The 19,179-nt window shown below is 43.0% G+C and overlaps 1 protein-coding gene across 4 annotated transcripts in view; it reads left to right on the top strand.

Annotated features, from left to right (window-relative positions):
• The first annotated feature begins 196 nt into the window (after window positions 1–196).
• SHLD1 (shieldin complex subunit 1) overlaps window positions 197–19,179 on the top strand; it is an 88,005-nt gene continuing 69,022 nt past the window's right edge. The window contains exons 1-5 of one of the 4 annotated variants that reach the window (XM_086701735.1): window positions 5,467–7,027; window positions 7,164–7,244; window positions 8,196–8,295; window positions 9,083–9,649; window positions 10,583–10,767. In XM_086701735.1, coding sequence (XP_086557861.1) covers window positions 10,590–10,767 — 178 coding nt within the window. In that variant the 5' untranslated portion in view covers window positions 5,467–7,027; window positions 7,164–7,244; window positions 8,196–8,295; window positions 9,083–9,649; window positions 10,583–10,589. Of the gene's footprint in view, window positions 813–5,466; window positions 7,028–7,163; window positions 7,245–8,072; window positions 8,296–9,082; window positions 9,650–10,582; window positions 10,768–19,179 lie in introns of those variants that run through there. The other 3 variants (XM_086701736.1, XM_086701737.1, XM_025932394.2) reach the window with 3 other exon arrangements.

Here is a 19,179-nt window from a genome sequence, read left to right as displayed (position 1 = left end):
CGTGGAGCCTGCTCAAGATTTTCTCCCTTTCCCTCTCCCACTTCCCAGCTCACACACATTCTCTCTCTCTCTCAAATAATAATAATAATAATAATAATAATATTTTATAAGATATATTACATGAAAAAGGGTGAAAATTGAATCTATACACTTTGACTACCAATGCTGGAAGAAAAAAATGAAATTTACAGTTGCTGTGTTAGGTTTGTCGGAATATGTTTTTACTTCTGCTTCTATTTTTATTTGTCTTCAAATTCAGCATGTGGTTGGCCAAACCTCAGCTAGCATTATTTAAAAAATTCTTCTCAAGTGAAGGACTCCCTAAATTACGGGATTCTATTCTAAGATAGGAATCTGTAGGAGGATGTGAGTGTACAGGACTCTTTCAAGAAGATGGTGAAATGGGACAATGACCTTCAGTCTCCTTTCTGTGATCCTGCAATTCTGGCACTGGTGTATGGCTAAGTCGCACGCAACATACTAAAATATTTTCATTCTCTTTGTTAATTTCTCTCTACTCTTTATGTTTTTTAAAACGTAGGCATTTAAATTTTTAAAATTAAAAATGTTTCCTATTTTCTTCAACGTCCACCAAGAGCATTTACCAATAAGCCTTTGGTAAAGTTTAGTCAAGGGCGCAAAATTTCACTGGCTTGGCCAATGCCCTCAGTCAAGATGGCGGTAGCTACATTCTATTGCCCTTACTTGCCCTCAGCAAAGGTGGCTCCAGTGACTTCCTTTCAAACCCTCTTTTCCCATAACAAATATGGCGCCTCCGCTTCCGGATTTGGCTGTGCTGCTGTTGCCGGTCGGTGAGTGTAAACGGGACTTTGCAATTTTTCTCTATCAGTTGTCTTCGTGGAACAAGGAGTACCCTGGGATTGGGAATCGGCAGGGAGTCTAGGCAATGTTATCAGATCAGTCTCATAGTTGGGAAGTTATGGAGGCTTCCCCTGGCACACTTCCAATTTCCCGTACCACCCCTCCTCCACCCCAACAACACATGGCCTCTGCAGACACCTCTTTGGGGAAACCCCGTAAATTTGCAGGCAGTGTGACCGGATGCCCTTGGGTTCTTCTCCTTTTTAAAAAGCAGCTTTTTAAAGCAATAAATACATAACATAAAATTCGCCTGTTTAAGATGTAAAATTCAGTGGCTTTTCATATATTTCCAGAATTGTGCAGCCATCCCTACAATCTATTTTTATCTTTATTTTTTAAAGTTTATTTATTTAGAGAGAATGAGAGAGAGAGAGAGAGAGAGAGCACGGTCAAGGAGGGCAGGAGCAGAGAGAGAATCCCAAGCAGGCTCTGTACTGTCATTGCAAAGCCCATCAGGGGTTCCAGCCTATGAACCATGAGATCATGACCTGTATATGACCTGAGTCCTGAACCAGAATCAAGAGCGGGATGTTTAACTGATTTAGCCACCCAGGCACACCCCCTCCACCCCAATCTAATTTTAGAACATTTCCATCACCCCAAAGAAATGCCCTGTGCCCCTTAGCAGTCTCCATTCACTTTGACCTTTCAGTTCTAGGCAGTTACTAGTCTACTTTCTATAGATTTGTCAATTTGGACATTTGATACAAATAAAATCATACAACATGTGGTCTTTCTTTACTAGTGTTAAAAGATAAACTGAGGCATATTTAAAATTCTAAGTTAATTTGAGACAAAAAGCAATTTGAATTGGGCAGGATCCAGTCTAGCAGATAGAAAGGAGCTCTGAGGAGTTGAACAAAATGAGAGACTTATAGGCAGAAGGGAGCAGGAACAAGAAAGTGATACTAGACCAAAAAAGCAGGTTGGTTATTGCATGGTTACTCCTCTTTAGGGGATGGCAAGGTTCTATCTGGCAGATTACCCAACTAGTGCTGATGAGGCGATTCCTGATTGGTTGTGGGGTTTAGCACAAGCAAAACCATTTTGGATCTGTTGTCTTGTTTTTTAACACTAGGTTTTTATCACTAAGTATACATGTGGCATGTATTCGAACTTAATTCTTTTATAAAGCTGAAAAATATTCCATGTGTGCATATACTACATTTTATTCATCCATTTATCAATTGATGGACATTTGGATTGTTATCACTTATTGTCTATTGTGGATAAAGCTGCTGAGGGGTGCCTGAGTGGCTCAGTTGGTTAAGCGTCCAACTTTGGCTCAGTTCAATGATCTCATGGTTCATGGGTTCGAGCCCTGCCTTGGGCTCTGTGCTGACAGCTCGTAGCCTGGAGCCTGCTTCCGATTCTGTGTTTCCCTCTCTCTCTGCCCCTCCCCTGCTCACACTGTCTCTCTCTCAAAAATAAACAAATATTAAAAAAAAATTTAAAAAAAAGGCTGCTGTGAACATTTGTGTAATGTTTGTGTGGACATATGTTTTTTAAAAAAATTTTTTTAATGTTTATTTATTTTTGAGAAAGAGAGACAGAGTGCAAGCAGGGGAGGAGCAGAGAGAGAGAGAGACACAGAATCTGAAGCAGGCTCCAGGCTCTGAGCTGTCAGCACAGAGCCCGATGCAGCGCTTGAACTCATGAACCATGAGATCATGACCTGAGCCAAAGTTGGATGCTTAACCAACTGAGCCACCCAGGCACCCCTGGATATATGTTTTTATGTCTCTTGAGCATATGCCTAGCAGTGGACTTCCCAGGTCCAAGTGTAACCTCGTTTAACCTTTTGAAGAACTACCAAACTGTTTTCCAAAGTGCTGGCAACTTTGTATGTGGATATCCACTTGTCTCAGTGAAAAGACTGCCCTTTCCTTTTCCTATGTCTTGGCACCCTGTGGAAAATCAATTGACCATAACTGTACATTTTACTTCTGGATTCTCAGTTCTATTCCATTGATCTATATGTCCATCCTTATGCCAGTACTCACAGTCTTGATTAGTGTGGCTTTTTACTAAGTTTTGAAATTAAAAAAAAAAAAAAAAAGAGTCCTCCAACTTTGTTCTTTTTCAGGATTGTTTTAGCTATTTTGGGTCCCTTGAATTTCTGTATGAATTTTTTAAGTACTTTTGTCAATGTCTGCAAATAGAAAAAAACACACACACAACTGAGATGCAACTAAGAATTACACTGATCTATAGATCAATTCAAGCCATATTGCCATCTTAAAATATTAAAATATTAGATGTGTTTCCATTCATTTAGATTTTTAATTTCTTTCAACTCTTTATAAAACGATTTTATTTTTAAGTAATCTCTACATCCAACGTGGAACTCAAACTTATAACCCTGAGATCATGAGTCATATGCTCTACTGACTGAACCAGCCAGGAGCCCCTCTTTCAAAAATTTTTTTTCCAGTTTTCATTGTGCCTGTCTCACATATTTTTATTAACTATATTCCTAAGTATTTTATTCTTTTTGGATGCTGTTTTTTTTCTTAAGTGTATTATTTTTGGGGGAGAGTGTGAGAATGGGAGGGGCAGAGAGAGAGGGAGAGAAAGAATCCCAAGCAAGCTCTGCACTGTCAGCACAGAGCCCCTTGAGGCCCTCAGTCCCACAAACTGTGAGATCATGGCAGAGTCGAAATGAAGAGTTGGACACTCAACCAACTGAGCTAGACAGGCGCCCCTTAATCTTTTTTGATGCTATTTTAAATGGAGTTATGTTTTTAATTTAATTTTAGGATTATTTATTGCTAGTGTATGTAAATATTTGCACAGTATTTTTACATATTTTTTATTGGCAGTTTAAAATCATTTGCATATAATTTTGCTATATTGATCTTGTATCCAGTAATCTTGTTTAACTTGTTTCATGGTTCTACCAGTTTTTTAAGTGGATTCCTTGAGATTTTCTTTTTTTAATTTTTTTTTTAACATTTATTTATTTTTGAGACAGAGAGAGATAGAGCATGAATGGGGGAGGGTCAGAGAGAGAGGGAGACACAGAATCTGAAACAGGCTCCAGGCTCTGAGCTGTCAGCACAGAGCCCAACGCGGGGCTCGAACTCATGGACTGTGAGATCATGACCTGAGCCGAAGTCGGACGCTTAACCGACTGAGCCTCCCAGGCGCCCCTCCTTGAGATTTTCTATCCACAAAATCACACCTTCTGCTAATAGAAATAGTTTTACTTCTCTCTAATATGAAGACTTTTATTTCATTTTCTTGCCTCATTGTGCTAGCTAACACCTCCAGTATAATGTTGAATAGAAGTGATCAGAGAAGACATCATTGTCTTGTTCCTGATCTTAGGGGGAAAACATTTTACCACAAAATATGCTGCTAGCTATGCATTTTTTTTCCCAAAAAATACCCTTTATCAGACTGAGGAAGTTCCTTTCTATTTCTAGTTGTTGAGTGGTTTGATCATGAAAGAGTGTTTGACTTTATCAAATGCTGTGTGTGTGTGTGTGTGTGTGTGTTGTGGTTTTTGTCCCTTATTCTTTTTGTCCATTATTCTAATATAGTATATTACATTGATTCATCTTGAGATGTTAGAACAACTTTGAATTCCTAAGGTAAGTTCCACTTGGTCATGGAGTCTAATCCTTTTTGTATTTTGCTGGGTTTGGTTTGTTAGTATTCTGTCAAGGATTTTTGTGTCTGTATTCATAGTATTGGTCTATAGTTTTTTGTGGTGTCTTTGTCTTGATTTAGTATCAGGCTGATGCTGAGCTTAGACTAAATTGGGAAGTGTTTGCTCCTCTTCCATTTTTTAGAAGAGTTATTTAGGGAAGGGAATGACAAGTGTAGTGGGAGGAAGTGGGGCTTATTGGAGAACCTGAAGAAAAGCCATTATGCTTGAAGCCTGGAAAGCAGTGGGGCCTGGTGTTGGAGGATCTGGGCTAGAGAGAAATTTCTGGATGGTGATTAATGTATCAGAGGAGGAAAGAAGAGGAGAGAGCCTTGGGCTAAACATGGAGAAAGTCCAGTTGCGGATGGAGGATGAGCCACAGAGCAGGATGGAAGGAACAAAGGCAAAGAGATGGGAAGACAGGAGAGTGGTTCCCTGGAAAGCAAACAAAGGATGGCAGAAGAAGGAGTTTCTAGAAGTCGTATGCTAGAGTGATTGAGTTGGTGGAGATGAGGAAATGAACCAATTTAGACTTTTGAGAATTTTGTGGATAGGAGAGGAGACTGGCTGTGGGGAGTGCAGGTGTCAAAGATTTCCGTTTCACTTTTCTTTCTTTCTTGACAACCTTTGCTTGAGAGAGAGAGAGAGAGAGAGAGAGAGAGAGAGAGAGAGAGAGAGAGCTTGCACACGGGAGCCAGGGAGGGGCAGAGAGAGAGGGAGAGAAAGAATCCCAAGCAAGCAACGTGGAGTCCAATGTGGGTCTCAACTCATGAACCATGAGATCATGACCAGAGCTGAAATCAAGAGTCTGTTGCTTGACCAGCTGAGCCACCCAGGCACCCCACTTTCTTGACAACTTTAAAAAAAAGTTTATTTAATTTTGAGAGGTGGGGGAGAGAGAAGGAGTGGGGGAGGGGCAGAGAGAGAGAGAGAGAGAGGGACAGAGGATCCAAAGAAGGTTCTGTGCTGACAGCAGAGAACTCCATGCAGGGCTCGAACTCACAAACCATGAGATCGTGATCTGAGCTGTAAGTTGGACAGACGCTATAACCGACTGAGCCACCCAGGCACCACTTCTTGACAACTTTTAATGTTGATATGATTTTATACCTTCAAAAAATTGCAAGACTTGTACAAGGAACTCCCAAATAGCATTTTCCAGATTCACCAGCTGTCTATACTTGCCCCATCAATTTACTTTACCATTCTCTCTCATACACACACACACACACATACACACACACAGAACACTATTTGAGAGTGTGTTGTGCACACCTTTCCCCGTACCAATTAATGTTTGAGTGGCATTTCCAAAGAACAAGGACATTCTCTTACATGCTAGGTTTTGTTGAAAATGGGAGCAATTTGGGCATATTGAAAAATCTAAGTGAAGATCCAGTGGGAGAGAAGTGAGAGAAGGGGTTGTTGTCACTGAGGGCTTGTTGAAGGGTCTAGAGAGCAGGATTTAAGGTGCAGGTGGAGGGTTGGACTTTGCCACAGGAGGGACAGCTCTGTGTTGTGAAGAGGAGTGAAGCAGTGTGCAGACGTCGGAGACTTTGTTCTGCTTGACGGGTGGTGGAGGAAGTTCCTCTCTGCTGGATTCTGTTTCCTTTGTCAGTTAGGAAGTGAGCAGATCTACTGAAAAGAGCAGGAAGGCGTGTGACAGATGGGAAGCGTCTGAGCTTCTTGAAGAAGACAGGAGAAAGCACAAGAGTCAAGGAGAGGGGAAGAGGAAGTAATGAGATAAACATCTCAAGATTCATGTGGCCAAACAGCCCATTTCTAGTTGATGTTTATTCAGTTAGAGTGAGCCAGCTTGCTCTATTCAGTGACTCATGTCTAGCCCTGCAGAGGGGGGAGATAAACTGAGTTCATCTAGGCGAGGGTTTTGCCAAACGGGTGTGATAAAAGAACACAATGGTTCGGGAAGGGAAGTTTAGGGTACTGACAAGATAATGGACTATAAAATACACTGGATAAGAATGAAAGAAATAAGATGGCTACTGAATGGGAAATAGAAGGGCAAATGGATAGGAGGTAGACTGGGAAGATGGAAGCCTGTAAATTGTTTTCTAATTATTACTACTTGACTTATTGGATCTAGATATTATTGAGCATGCATTCTCTACTGAGTATTTTCCATCCATTAATTTCATATAATTCCTATGACAACCCTATGAGGTAAGCACAGGCATCAAGCCATTTTTATCGATAGAGGAAACAGACGTTAGTGACTTGCCCAAGGTGACACAGCTAAAAAGTGAGTCTCTAACTTCAGAGACCCTGCGTATCTCTGGACTGCTCTGCAGAGCTTCCCAGCTGTGCTCCTTGCTCCACTTTGATCCTCCTCTGACTCACGCTTCACTTAGCTAACAGTGTGAGCATTTGGAAATGCAAATTGATTGTACCGGGCACTAACTCAGAACCTTTCATTACAGGTCACTGGAAATATGTAAAAAAAGAAGAATTAAAGATGAATAAAGACTTGGACAGGTGGATAGTTTTATGATAAAGAAAATCATAGTATGATGTTAATTGTGAAATCTAGACGGTAGCTATAGGAATGTTCATCAGATAATTCTTTCCAGTTTTCTTTATGTTTGAAACTTTTCACTGTAAAAACATGAAGGGAGGGAAGACCTTTGGCTGAAAAAAGAGATGAAGCTAAACAGCTTTTTATCTGAGGACCCTGACTGACTTGGATTTATAGGTTGGTAAGAATCTGTAGTCATGGGAGAATGGCTGTCTTCTCTCGGTAAGCAGGTTTTGATGTACCGAGAGACATCTTGTGCCTGTGCCCCTATGGTATTGGAAAACAACACTTAGATTGTATAATTAAAGCCTTTTTTGTTTTTTTAAGTTTTATTTATTTATTTTGAGAGAGACAGAGACACGGCAAGTAGGGAAAGGGCACAGAGAAAAGGAGAGCGAGAATCCAAAGCAGGCTCCACACTGCCAGTGCAGAGCCCGATGTGGGCTTGAACCCATGAAACCATGAGATCATGACCTGAGCTGAAACCAAGAGTTGGAGGCCTTAACAGACTGAGCCACCCAGGTGCCTCGGCACTTTTTTTTTTTTTTTTGAAAGATCCTTTTAAGCAATCTCTACACACAATGTGGGGCTCAAACTCACAACCCTGAGATCAAGAGCCGCATGCTCTCTTGACTGAGCCAGCCAGGTGCCCCAAGTACTTTTAAGAGAGGAAAATAAGCTCTTCTGGAGAAGAAAGTGGAACCCTGTGTTAAAAGTTTTAGGGCAGAGATAATCATTGCATCGTACTTGTCAGCTTAGGTGGTTACAGGCCATAGGAAGGGTCTCATCTGTACCTATTACTTGCTTTCTCCTGGGCAACTTCAGAATTCCAAAGAATGTTTTGCATGTACAGTTTCTTACTTTGGAATAAACCAGATTCTGCCTTTCAGTAGACTTTCTTTTTTCTTTCTTCCTTCCTTCTTTCCTTCCTTTCTTCCTTTTTTTTTTTTTTTTGTTCAAATGCCCAGTTTGGAATATATTTGACATTTAATACCAGTGATTTCTAAAAGAAAAGACAGACTGCTTGTATCACTAGTGACACTCTTGCTTGATGGTCAATGTCAAGGCTCCTTTTCAGGCAGGCAGGATGTACTGCTGTCCTTCACGGAACTATTTTTTCCCTTCCAGAAGCCTCCAGAGCAGTGTTTGTTAACACGAGGGGAGAAGGAAGAGACACAGATGCCTGTGGCGGAGGTGTTTGATGAAACTTCAGGCTTGGTTGGCTAATGTAATATGTGTGAAGAGACAGGATGTTCTTGCTTCTTTGGGAACCTTGATCCCTCTGCTTCTTTCAGAAGCAATCAGCTGCTTGCTCTCTTGGCTCACTCTCTGCATGGGCGAATGTCCACAACAGCATGCGACCGTTGTCCTCAAACGAGGAATCTTGCCAGGCCTCTCTGTTGATTTGTTTTTATACACACCCTATCTTTGCCTGATAGGGTGGTCCTTTGGGCTGTGCAGACACAGGAGGCTGGGAGGTCTGGGAGGTGGGTTCATTCCAGATTGGCATTTTCTAGATGAAGTTTCTTTGGGCAAGTTACTCGACTTCTCTCTGTGTCTGACTGTCTGATTGTAAATGAGGGTCGTGGTAAGATTGCCTGCTTCATGGGGCTATTGCAGATGAAGCTCTTCGCACAGTGCTTGGCACCCAACAAGCACTGGATAAATGTTATCTACCCTTATTATTATACTGTTCCTGTTATTCTGAAATTGCTTGTTTCATTCAAACATATGTCTTTGAGATCTTTCAGGTTCCAGCTGTCATCTTAACAGCTGTACAGTATTCCATAATTTGGAATACCACCCGCTCCGAAAACTATTCCTTCTCTAACGCAGTTAGATAAAGTAACCCAGTCATTAAAGCTGCCATTCCTCATTGACTCTCTTTCTCTTTAGCCCCTTTGCCTGTTCAGTGATGAAGTTCTACTCTCATTTTAGTTCCTACATATGTTCTTAATCTGCCCCCTGCTCTTGATTACCCTACCCTAGTTCACATGCTCCTTGTCTCTCACCAGGACCATGGCAGCTGAATGAATTCCTGTTGCTTCTAAGATTGCTGGCCACTGGGCTGAAGCCCTATAAAGTCATCTCCCATCCAGCTGCCAAATCTGCAGATCTGACCGTGTAAACTCCTCTGCATGGCACATGGCGGCCCACGGCAGTCATGACGCGTGGTGTTGGCTACAATATGATTTATTGATTACAGAAATTTATGAGGCAGAGAGTTGCAGAGGGTTTAGGCTCTCCCCAGGCCCGTAGTTATTTTATAGAGAGGTGGGCAGAGCTGAATGCACTGTAAAGAACCTTCCAACAGAGAATCCAGTACCCACAAGTAGATCGGGGTCTACCTGGGGAGGGAGGATGAGGAACACCTAATTTTATTTTATTTTATTTTATTTTTTTTTTGGAACACCAATGTAACAAGAAATGTCCAAGTGATGAACCCAATAAAGCACCTTTGTGGTCTCGAAAGCTCAGCTGGAGCGTTTGTGCATCCAAGTGGCTATCAACAGCCAAGCCTCGCTGTCCTTCCCAGAGCTGGGAACAGAAGAGCCCCACGGCCATCCAGCTGAAACCACAAGGTTTGTCTCTCCCCAGTTACCCATGTGCGATTGTTCTTTGACTCTCACTTTAAACTCCCAGCACCCCATGGCACTTGTGGTTGCCCAAGCTGGTTCTACTTGCATTTGCGCTGTCCCCCAGGCATTGGCCTGGCCTGTCCCATGCTTGGAGATGACCTTCTCCAGAAAACTTACTGTTGCTTTCTGGGTTCTTCTCTGTCTTGTCGTTGTGTTTACATGGTATGTTGGTGCGTCTGCATCATCCCAAACTGTGAGCAACTTGAAGGAAGGGTCTATTACATTCACCTTTGTATACCCAGGGCCTGGCGTGTTAAATCATTGGCTGAATGCATGTTTGATTAAGCCACAGATAAAAATACAAGTCACCCGTAATCTCACTAGTCAGCAATTAAACCACTGAATTAATTACCATTGAAGTTTATTTGGGATTTATCCTTCCAGATGCTTTTTGTCTAGCTATAGATATGTGTATTTCTCACTTACACACACACACACACACACACACACACACACACACACACACCCCACATGATTCTGCATTTTATAAAGTCTGGATCAAACCCTACCTATTGTTTAAAAATCTTTTTTCCACATAATGTATCACAGACAGTCTCTCTTCTCATTACATATTCTTGTAGTCCTTGGATTATCGTGTTGCAGAGTGCTTCATCCTTATCAGACATGCGGTTTATTCTCCAGCTGAAATTGTTAATCTTTCTGTGTCGAGAGTATTTGTTTCTCATGATGAAGAAACATGGTAAACAAATACTGGGTCTAAAGTAAGCACAAGGAAGACTGTTACTAATGGGAAAGTATTTCGGCCAAAGTGTTGTTTGGCCTTTAAGGCGCTGGGACTTTAGTCCTTCAAGCTGTGACTGAAATGGGGGCCTCCTCTTAGGCAATGCCTCTTGTATTGAATTATTTTCTCCACAGCAGGACTATGGCGACCCAGGAAGCCACTCCAGGCAGCCAGTCCGAGGAGAGCAGTGCCTTGGATTTGCCAACAGTTTATGACATAAGAGATTATGTGCTGCAGAGACCCCACCAAGAGGCCGACAGTGAGGCTTTTAGTTCTGTAGAAGCCCTTTCTAGTCCTTGCTCTTCTGATGCAGATCCAGGTAAGAAACAGAGTTTAAAACAAGCTAACACTGACACCCCCCCCCCCCCCATACATACAGGTATGTGGTTGTTTGTTTCTCTCTTTTCCAATAGCACCTCTCTGAGGAATGATTCATTGTCTCGGGTAGAAAAACATCTTATCTAAGCACAACTGTGGGGAGAGACTTCAAAGGACAAGCTCCCTGGTGTAACCACAAGGAGCTATTTCCTGGAGGCCTTTTTGTCTGAGGACCTTTCTAATCTCCATCCAACTGCATTCAGAGGTTCAACAGGGAGAGGGTGGAATTGAATTTTGTTTTGTTCTTTTAAAACTTCAGAAAGTTGGGGTGCCTGGGTGGCTCAGTGGATTAAACATCTGACTCTTGATTACAGCTCAGGTCATGATCTCATGGTTTGTGAGTTTGAGCCCCACGTTGGGCTCTGTGCTGACAGCATGGAGCCTGCTTGGGATTTTCTCTCTCCCTCTCTCTCTGACCCTCCCCTGCATACACTCGCATGAGCACGTGCACACACTCTCTCTCTCTCTAGAATAAATAAATAAATTAAAAAATAAAATAAAAACTAAAACTTCAGAATGCAGCAATGTGGGCCTGTTAAATGTTACAGGTGACAGTAGTAGGGCACTCAGTATTCCTCGTATAGAGTGTACTCTGCATTTGGGGAACAACTTTTCTACAAGTTTCCCTGACTGAATTGCCAGAAGGTTTATTATTTAAGCTTAATGATGATTGTTGACGTAGTTACTGACCATCTCTGGTTGTAAAGCCCTTGTCTTTCCCATTCTTTGCCCAGTCCAGACCTGGAGGTCCACAGACCTGGGCCCAAAGCTCTCCCACTTACTGGCTCTGGGACTTGGGGCATGTTTCTTAATGTCTCTGAGCTCTGTGTACTTGACATCATCATTTAGATTTCTGTTAGACTTCTGGAATTTGATATATCCTAAAGCAAATTGTTAATTCCTCCACCCCCTCCCCAGTCCATTTCCCCTTGTATATACACACCTGTTCGTTGACCCTTTCTCATCTCTAAAAAGCATTTTTACCCATCCATTCACTTAGGCCCAAACTTTGGAGTCATCCTCAACCTCTCTCACATCCAGTCTATCACTGTCAGCTTTACTGCCAGAGTAAGATCTAGAATCTAAACCGTTTTGCCACCCCCTCTGCTGCCACTGTTGCCTGTCTTCTGGATTATTGTTACAAACTCCTAACCAGCTCTTTCCATACCTGCCCTTGACCTCCTACACTCTTTTCTCAACACATCCACCAGAGGATCCTTTTAAAAATGCAAATCAGATCATGTGAGTCCTTGGTGCAAAACTCCCATGGCTTCTCATCTGTCTCAGAGCAAAAGCCAAAGTCCTATGGCACCCATGCCCTCTGGGCCCTGGGTCTGCCACGTCTCTGCCCTGACCTCCTACTGTTCTTATCCTCACTGGGCGGGGCCTCTGCCTCCCACCTCTAAGAGCCAGCCACCCTCCTCCCTGCTGACGTTCTTTGTTGTACCCTTCCCTGGCTTTATTCTTTGCCTCGGCAGGAATGCCACTGGGCACCCTAGATTTGACTTTAATTGATTCATCTCCTGGAATATAAATTCCAGGTACTCAATAGATACTTGTATGAGGAATGAATGGGTGAATGTTAACTGCTATTGGTATTTCATTAAGAGATATGCTTGTATGGATGTAGGGCTGAAGCTGATCCCAACGTAAAAACATCTCTGGTCCCCTCTCCACTGCCCACACATGTAGCTTAAGGCTGGTTAGGAGTAACTTTGGAAAGTTCCATGTATAAGGAGTGGGGGTCATAGGCAGCACTGAATCAGGTGAAGCCTGAATTTAGCCCCATAGCACAATCAGTGTTGGAGGAGATTGTCAGATTGCATCTGCCTCCCAGAAGAAAAGTCAAAATGTGTAATTGATGGAGACATGGCCCAACTGTCAGCCATTAACGTGTGCAAAGTGCGTTATCAACTATTGTGCAGTGATATAAATCCTGAGCCACTTCTGCTAGGATAGAACACATGCACCCCAAATCCAAGTGGGTCCAGTCCAACTGGAGGCCCAGTTCTCACTTTGTCTTCTCCTTGCTTGGGCCTCCACCCCATTCCTATGTGCCCTGGGCCTTCATATGTCACCCTTCAGAGCCTCCCCAAAAGACAATTTGAAACTTGGACTCAGAGACAAATAGCTTCACGTGTCAGCTTTTCTAGGATGATCTTCATTTAAGAATACCTAGCCTTAACCTTAAAGAATGGTTTAATCTCAGGAATCGAGGATAGGTAGAAGAGAGATTGGGGAACTCTGTCTGTCTGATGTTCCTAAAATGCATCCAATTTATGTTTTCCACCCTTACACATTCTCACACCCCCCCTCTGCACCCTACCCCCCAATTTGACCTTTCCAAATGGAGCCATTTCTAGCATCCGGTAGTCTTATCTCCTCCTTCTTCCCTGTGGCCATGCCTCCTGATCTGCAGCATGTGTTTAAAACACTCATGTTGGTTTGCACATACTACCTCAACGAAGGTTCTGTGGTTACTTTTCTCTGCAGAGCTAGATATCGGAATGTCTTAGAATACAGGAATAATGATCACTCCTATTTATGGCAGCCTGGCTGCCTGTCAGGTTTTTTGTTGTTGGGCTCCATGCTAAGTGGTTCACAAAGATTGCTACTTTTAATTCTTACCACAAACCTGAGAAGCAGAAAGCAACCCTATTTTATAAATAAGGAAATGTAGATGTGGAGACATTAGGAAGCCTGCCCAGTGTTACTTAATAAATGGCGGAGCTGGGCTGAGCCCAAAGGCACTGTTTTAAATCACATTTTTATTGGAAAAAAGTTGCTTTTTCTAACCTGGAAAACAACCAAATGGATGATATCACTGAGATAAGGAATTGCCCAGAAATGAATCTAGGCAAGTTTGTTAGCTTGATACAGCAAACAACTCATTTTTGGAGGGGGGGCAGTTTTAGGGAGGAATATTAAGTTTTTGATACTATTTTATTCAGACTTACATATTTAAAAGCAATCTTAATTTTGTGGTGCAGTCCACTTTTCTGCAGTACTTTTGTATACTCACGATACTTGTTATGGTTGCTTAAAATTGGACCAGATCGGGGCATCTGGGTGGCTCAGTCGGTTACGTGTCTGACTTCGGCTCAGGTCATGATCTTGCAGTTTGTGAGTCTGGCCCTGCGTCAGACTCTGTACTGACAGCTCAGAGTCTAGAGCCTGCTTTGGATTCTGTGCCTCTCTCTCTCTCTCTCTCTCTCTCTCTGCCCCTTGCCCGCTTGCACTCTTTTTTTCTCTCTCTCGAAAGTAAAAATAAATATTCAAAAAAATTTAAAAAATAAAATAAAATAAAATAAAATAAAATAAAATAAAATAAAATAAAATAAAATAAAATTGGACCAGATCACCTAGAGCTTCCCAAGAACTGAGTGGAAATGATATCCGAAAGATATCATGATGGGAGCAGGGATTACGCTAGGATCCAATGGAAGGCAGCCACCTTTATATTTAGTAGCTTTGTAGCGGATAGCTTATGGTAGGCAGGAATAAATGCACTCAGGTGTATCCACCACAAAAGGAACTTCATTCTGATCTCACTAAGTGAAATTTACACAGCATGGGAAGCTATTTATTTTGTTGTAAACATTTCAGAGTTGCCTTTTGTGAGAAAGAGATTTTTACTAAGTAAATTTAGGAAAGATTCTCACTGGTAATCCGACCATTACCAGCCAGTGAAATGGCTGAGGTGGACGGTCCTACACTGTGGGGGAAATCACTGCCCTAACCACCCAGCCTGATTTGCTCTTGGCTGACCATCTTGCACCTCCAGTTTCTCAAAACTGTCTATGGTCTTGAGTTTTGATTTTCTATTTATAAGGAGGACCTGGGGTGGGGGGGGTGCCTGGGTGGCTCGGTCAGTTGAGCCGCGATTTTGGCTCAGGTCATGATCTCATGGTCTGTGGGTTCGAGCCCTGCATAGGGCTCTGTGCTGACAGCTCAGAGCCTGGAGCCTGCTTTGGATTCTGTGTCTCCCTCTCTCTGCCCCTCTCCCGCTCATGCTCTGTCTCTCTCGCTCTCAAAAATAAATAAACATTAAAAAAAATACATAAAATCTTAAGTAAATAAATAAATAAATAAATAGGATCCGGGGCACCTGGGTGACTCATTCAGTTACAGGGCCGACCCTTGATTTTGGCTCAGGTCATGATCTCATGGTTCATCGTGGGCTAGAGCCCCGTGTTGGGCTCTGCACTGTCAGCATGGAGCCTGCTTGGGATTCTCTCTCCCTCTCTCTCTCTGCCTCTGCCTGGCTCTCCCTCTCTCTCCCTCTCAAAAGTAAATAAACATTTAAAAACTAAAATTTAAAGAAGTATATATAAGTAAGATCCACTTTCCTTCCCTTCACTGCATGCTCATAGGTAGTTGTAATTACAGATTCTCTCCCCCACAGCCCTTCAGCAGATTTTGCCCACATTTTAATTTAGTTCGGATAACTCTGGATCTGTTGTTTGCTCAGAGACACGGCCTACCTTTACATTGGTCTCCGTTGGTGTTCTGATGGCTACTGTTCTAGCTCTGCTTTTTAACATATCCAGCTCCCAAGCCAACTTGCATTCTTGGCTTGCTTGTTTGCTGTTGTGTTTTGTAAGGAAGTTGATCTTCTAGAGATTGGTGAACACAGTCAAAGTTTTCCAGCTGAGAGTCACCCAAGGTATCTCAGCATTGGGCTGCACCCAGCCCTAGTACTCCCTTACTGTTGGTTGCACTTAGATAGCCTGTGCTTACCTCAGAGTATGGTTGACTACCTCAAGAACTGATGGAGTATGGCAGGTTGCTTACAGAGGTCTGAGGGTGAACCCAGGACCTGGCTTCTCTAGCTACTGGGTGAAATAGGAGCCAGGAGCTGACCCTTAAGATTCAGTCAAATTAGCCCAGTTGTCAAAACCTATGGTTAAAATTCAGACACACAGTTAGCAAGGAGATGGGGTCCACGGTGATGGTGTAGAATAGCCTACTGGTAGCAGAGCACAGCCCTGCAACAGGTAATGCAACGAGAGTACCCAGAAATCCCAGCAAGTGGCAGGCAGTGTGCAGGTGGCTTATCAGTGAGTGGGAAGGTCCCAACTTCAGGGTCGGAGTCAGCATCACAGTTGTAACCTCTGGAAGAATAGCAGGCAAGGGACGAGTGGCCTCAATTTTAGGAGATGGCAGGGACCACTGGAAAAACCAGGTTTTAAGGACAGGGACCTGGGCTGACGCCTAACTTTTATAAAGGATCCCCCATTTCACCATGCAGCTGCCTCTGGCTTTGCCCATCACTGACCTGTTCTTCCCAGCCAGGCTTTTTGAAGGGGTTGCCCATATTCCATTCTACTTCCTCTTATGATTGTTCTTCAATTCTGGGCACATGTCCTTCACCCCCACTACCCACTAGACTAAGCCCGCCCTTGCTCAGATGCTGGTGATTTTGCCCAGGAGCTAAACCTAATGGACACTTCTCTGCCCTAATCTTGTATGCCCAACTGCCATATCACTGTTCATGCCCTGGAGGAGGATATTAGCAGCAAGGGACATGAGAGTTCAGAGCACTTTCTAGGAAATGAGTTGATAAGAATCGGAGAGTATTAGTCAGGAAAACCTCAAAGCCTTGGTCATTTCAGTCTGGGTACCCAAAAGCGGGTGAGTCTGGGCTGTGTCTCTCTAGATAAACACCGCTCCTATGTCTCGAACTGGTGTCTTGAGCAAGCATTGTCTAGCTACTTCTTATGAAGTAGTAGTAAAACAAACAACAACTTGTCACCTAAGCCAGGCATAGGAGTACAGAACTCCCTCCCTTCTCTTCCTGGTGAGATCTGACAGAAGAGCCACACTGCCAAAAAGGTCTTCTTGAAACAGCATTTCCATCATGTTTCTCTATTTAAATCCCTTTGAGATATCATTGTACACCCCCACTTTCCTTCCAACTCCAAACAAGGCTCCTGTGCCTCCTTGTCAAGGCTCTGCATAATCTCATGTCCAAAGCATTTGTTCAAGATTAAAAAAAAAATTATTTTAATGTTCATTTGCTTTTGAGACAAAGAGAGAGAGACAGAGTGTGAGCGGGGGAAGGGCAGAGAGAGAGAGAGAGGGAGACATAGTATCTGAAGCAGGCTCCAGGCTCTGAGCTGTCAACACAGAGCCTGATGTGGGGCTTGAACCCATGAACTGCGAGATCATGATCTGAGCCAAAGTCGGACACTTAACTGACTGAGCCGTCCAGGCACCCCTGTTCAAGATATTTAACAGCCAGTTCAGCAGTATTGCAATATTTTAGTAACTGGCAAGGCACTAGGTAACATACAGGTGCATGCCAGCCGAATGCAGGCCCCTGCTGGTGTCTAACTACTCATTAACACAGGCCTGCTACTCCTGTCGGGCTTGTTTTTATGCTGAGTCAGGCCTTAATGCCTCAGCTGCGTTGTTCCTGTCCTTGAAATGTGCTCCTTCCTTCCTGGTCAGCTCCAGGCCACTCCAGAAACTGTTGAGCTGAGTCCGTCAATTAGTCCCCCATACGCATTTAGCGATGGGCTTGGATTCCCTGCCTCTTAGATACTTGTTTCCTTTCTCTTTTGTTACTGGGCTGGAGAAAAGCATAGAGTAAACAGAATGCAAGTGCCAAGTGAGATGGTCAGTGGTCTCGGATAAACCCCTCAAAAACAAGGTCACCAGGGTTTCCTGGAGTGAAGTTCTGTGTGTACTGCTATAGATTGAGAAAAGTCTGAGATCGGTGGCTGATCTCATCAGGGCCCTCTGCAGCCTCTGTTCTGGAGATGCATTCTTTTTTTTTTTTTTTTTTTTTAATTTTTTTTTTTTTCAACATTTATTTATTTTTGGGACAGAGAGAGACAGAGCATGAACGGGGGAGGGGCAGAGAGAGAGGGAGACACAGAATCGGAAACAGGCTCCAGGCTCTGAGCCATCAGCCCAGAGCCCGATGCGGGGCTCGAACTCACGGACCGCGAGATCGTGACCTGGCTGAAGTCGGACGCTTAACCGACTGCGCCACCCAGGCGCCCCTGGAGATGCATTCTATTAGATGCCTTCTAATATAGGACAAAGAGTTGCTCTGGAGTTGTTTGGCTTAGACGTTGCAATATGGAGTTGGTAAATGTTTCTTTTTGAGCCCTTTCCTCAAACTTTGACTTCTAAGAGCATTTGTTGAGAAAACCGGTTGCATGTGAACAACAAACTGAATGTTTGATGATTAAGTCTTGATGATTAAAAGCCCTAGCTGGTAGCCCTAGTTGTATGTCTAAAGTAAATAGTGATTTAATGTCTCCTTTTTTTTCTTCTGGAATCTGTCAAAATCCCAATCTTCAAAGACCATTTTGTAACCTATATAAATATATAGGCATTTCATCCAAGGAATTTGCGATTTAAGAATAGATAAATGTGTCCTTTTTCCTTTCTATGATTCCTATGGTATCTATTTGTAATTCTGGAAAATTTTATTTCCATAAGAAACTTTAAGCTCTTGGGGCGCCTGGGTGGCTCAGTTGGTTAAGCGTCCAACTTCAGCTCAGGTCACGATCTCGCGGTCCGTGAGTTCGAGCCCCGCGTCGGGCTCTGGGCTGATGGCTCAGAGCCTGGAGCCTGTTTCCGATTCTGTGTCTCCCTCTCTCTCTGCCCCTCCCCCGTTCATGCTCTGTCTCTCTCTGTCTCAAAAAGAAATAAACGTTAATTAAAAAAAATTATAAAAAAGAAACTTTAAGCTCTTAAATCTAAAATTTCAAAATAGAATTTATATATAATAACTATAGAATTCTGAATGTGGTGTTGTCATCTTAAATAGGAGTCAGGATGTATTCTACACATGTAAATAATGGTAAAGACATTTTCCTTAGAGGTGACAATCCAACCTAGAAGTGACATCCAACCTAGCAGCTAATGACCCAGCACCCTTTAAACCAGACCTGAAATATAGGGAGGAAGGGAAAGAAGGAGATTGAGGAACTAATTCTCTGAGAAATCAGAGAACAAAATCTGGTGCTTACTATCCCATGTCCAGTTGATGGGTTTTATTTGGAAAGTTTGAGTGTCCTGCATGCCAGTGCATTTCTGATTTGTTACCACTCATTGGGGTGAGTTCTAGAGATTCAGCCACTGTAGGCTTCATTTTCAGGTCCAAAACAGGATGTTGAATTCTTTGCTTGCTACTATTGGAAGGAAGCAGTGTGTCCTAATTGTGTGGCCCAAGCAGTGAAGGATAAACTATCCGTGTATATGACTAAGGCCCACAGAATTACAGAATGTTACAGCCCCTGGGCCGGTGGTTTTCAAACTGTGTTCTAAGCATCCCTTTAGGAGCTATAAGGTCAGGACTGAACTTATGGGGGCCCTGGACTCTCCACTCTTGCTC

The sequence above is a fragment of the Puma concolor genome, chromosome A3 (assembly GCF_028749965.1).
Source record: "Puma concolor isolate L17-30 chromosome A3, mPumCon1.1.hap2, whole genome shotgun sequence".
NCBI lineage: Eukaryota > Metazoa > Chordata > Mammalia > Carnivora > Felidae > Puma > Puma concolor.
This window is presented reverse-complemented; position numbering and strand designations above follow the sequence as displayed.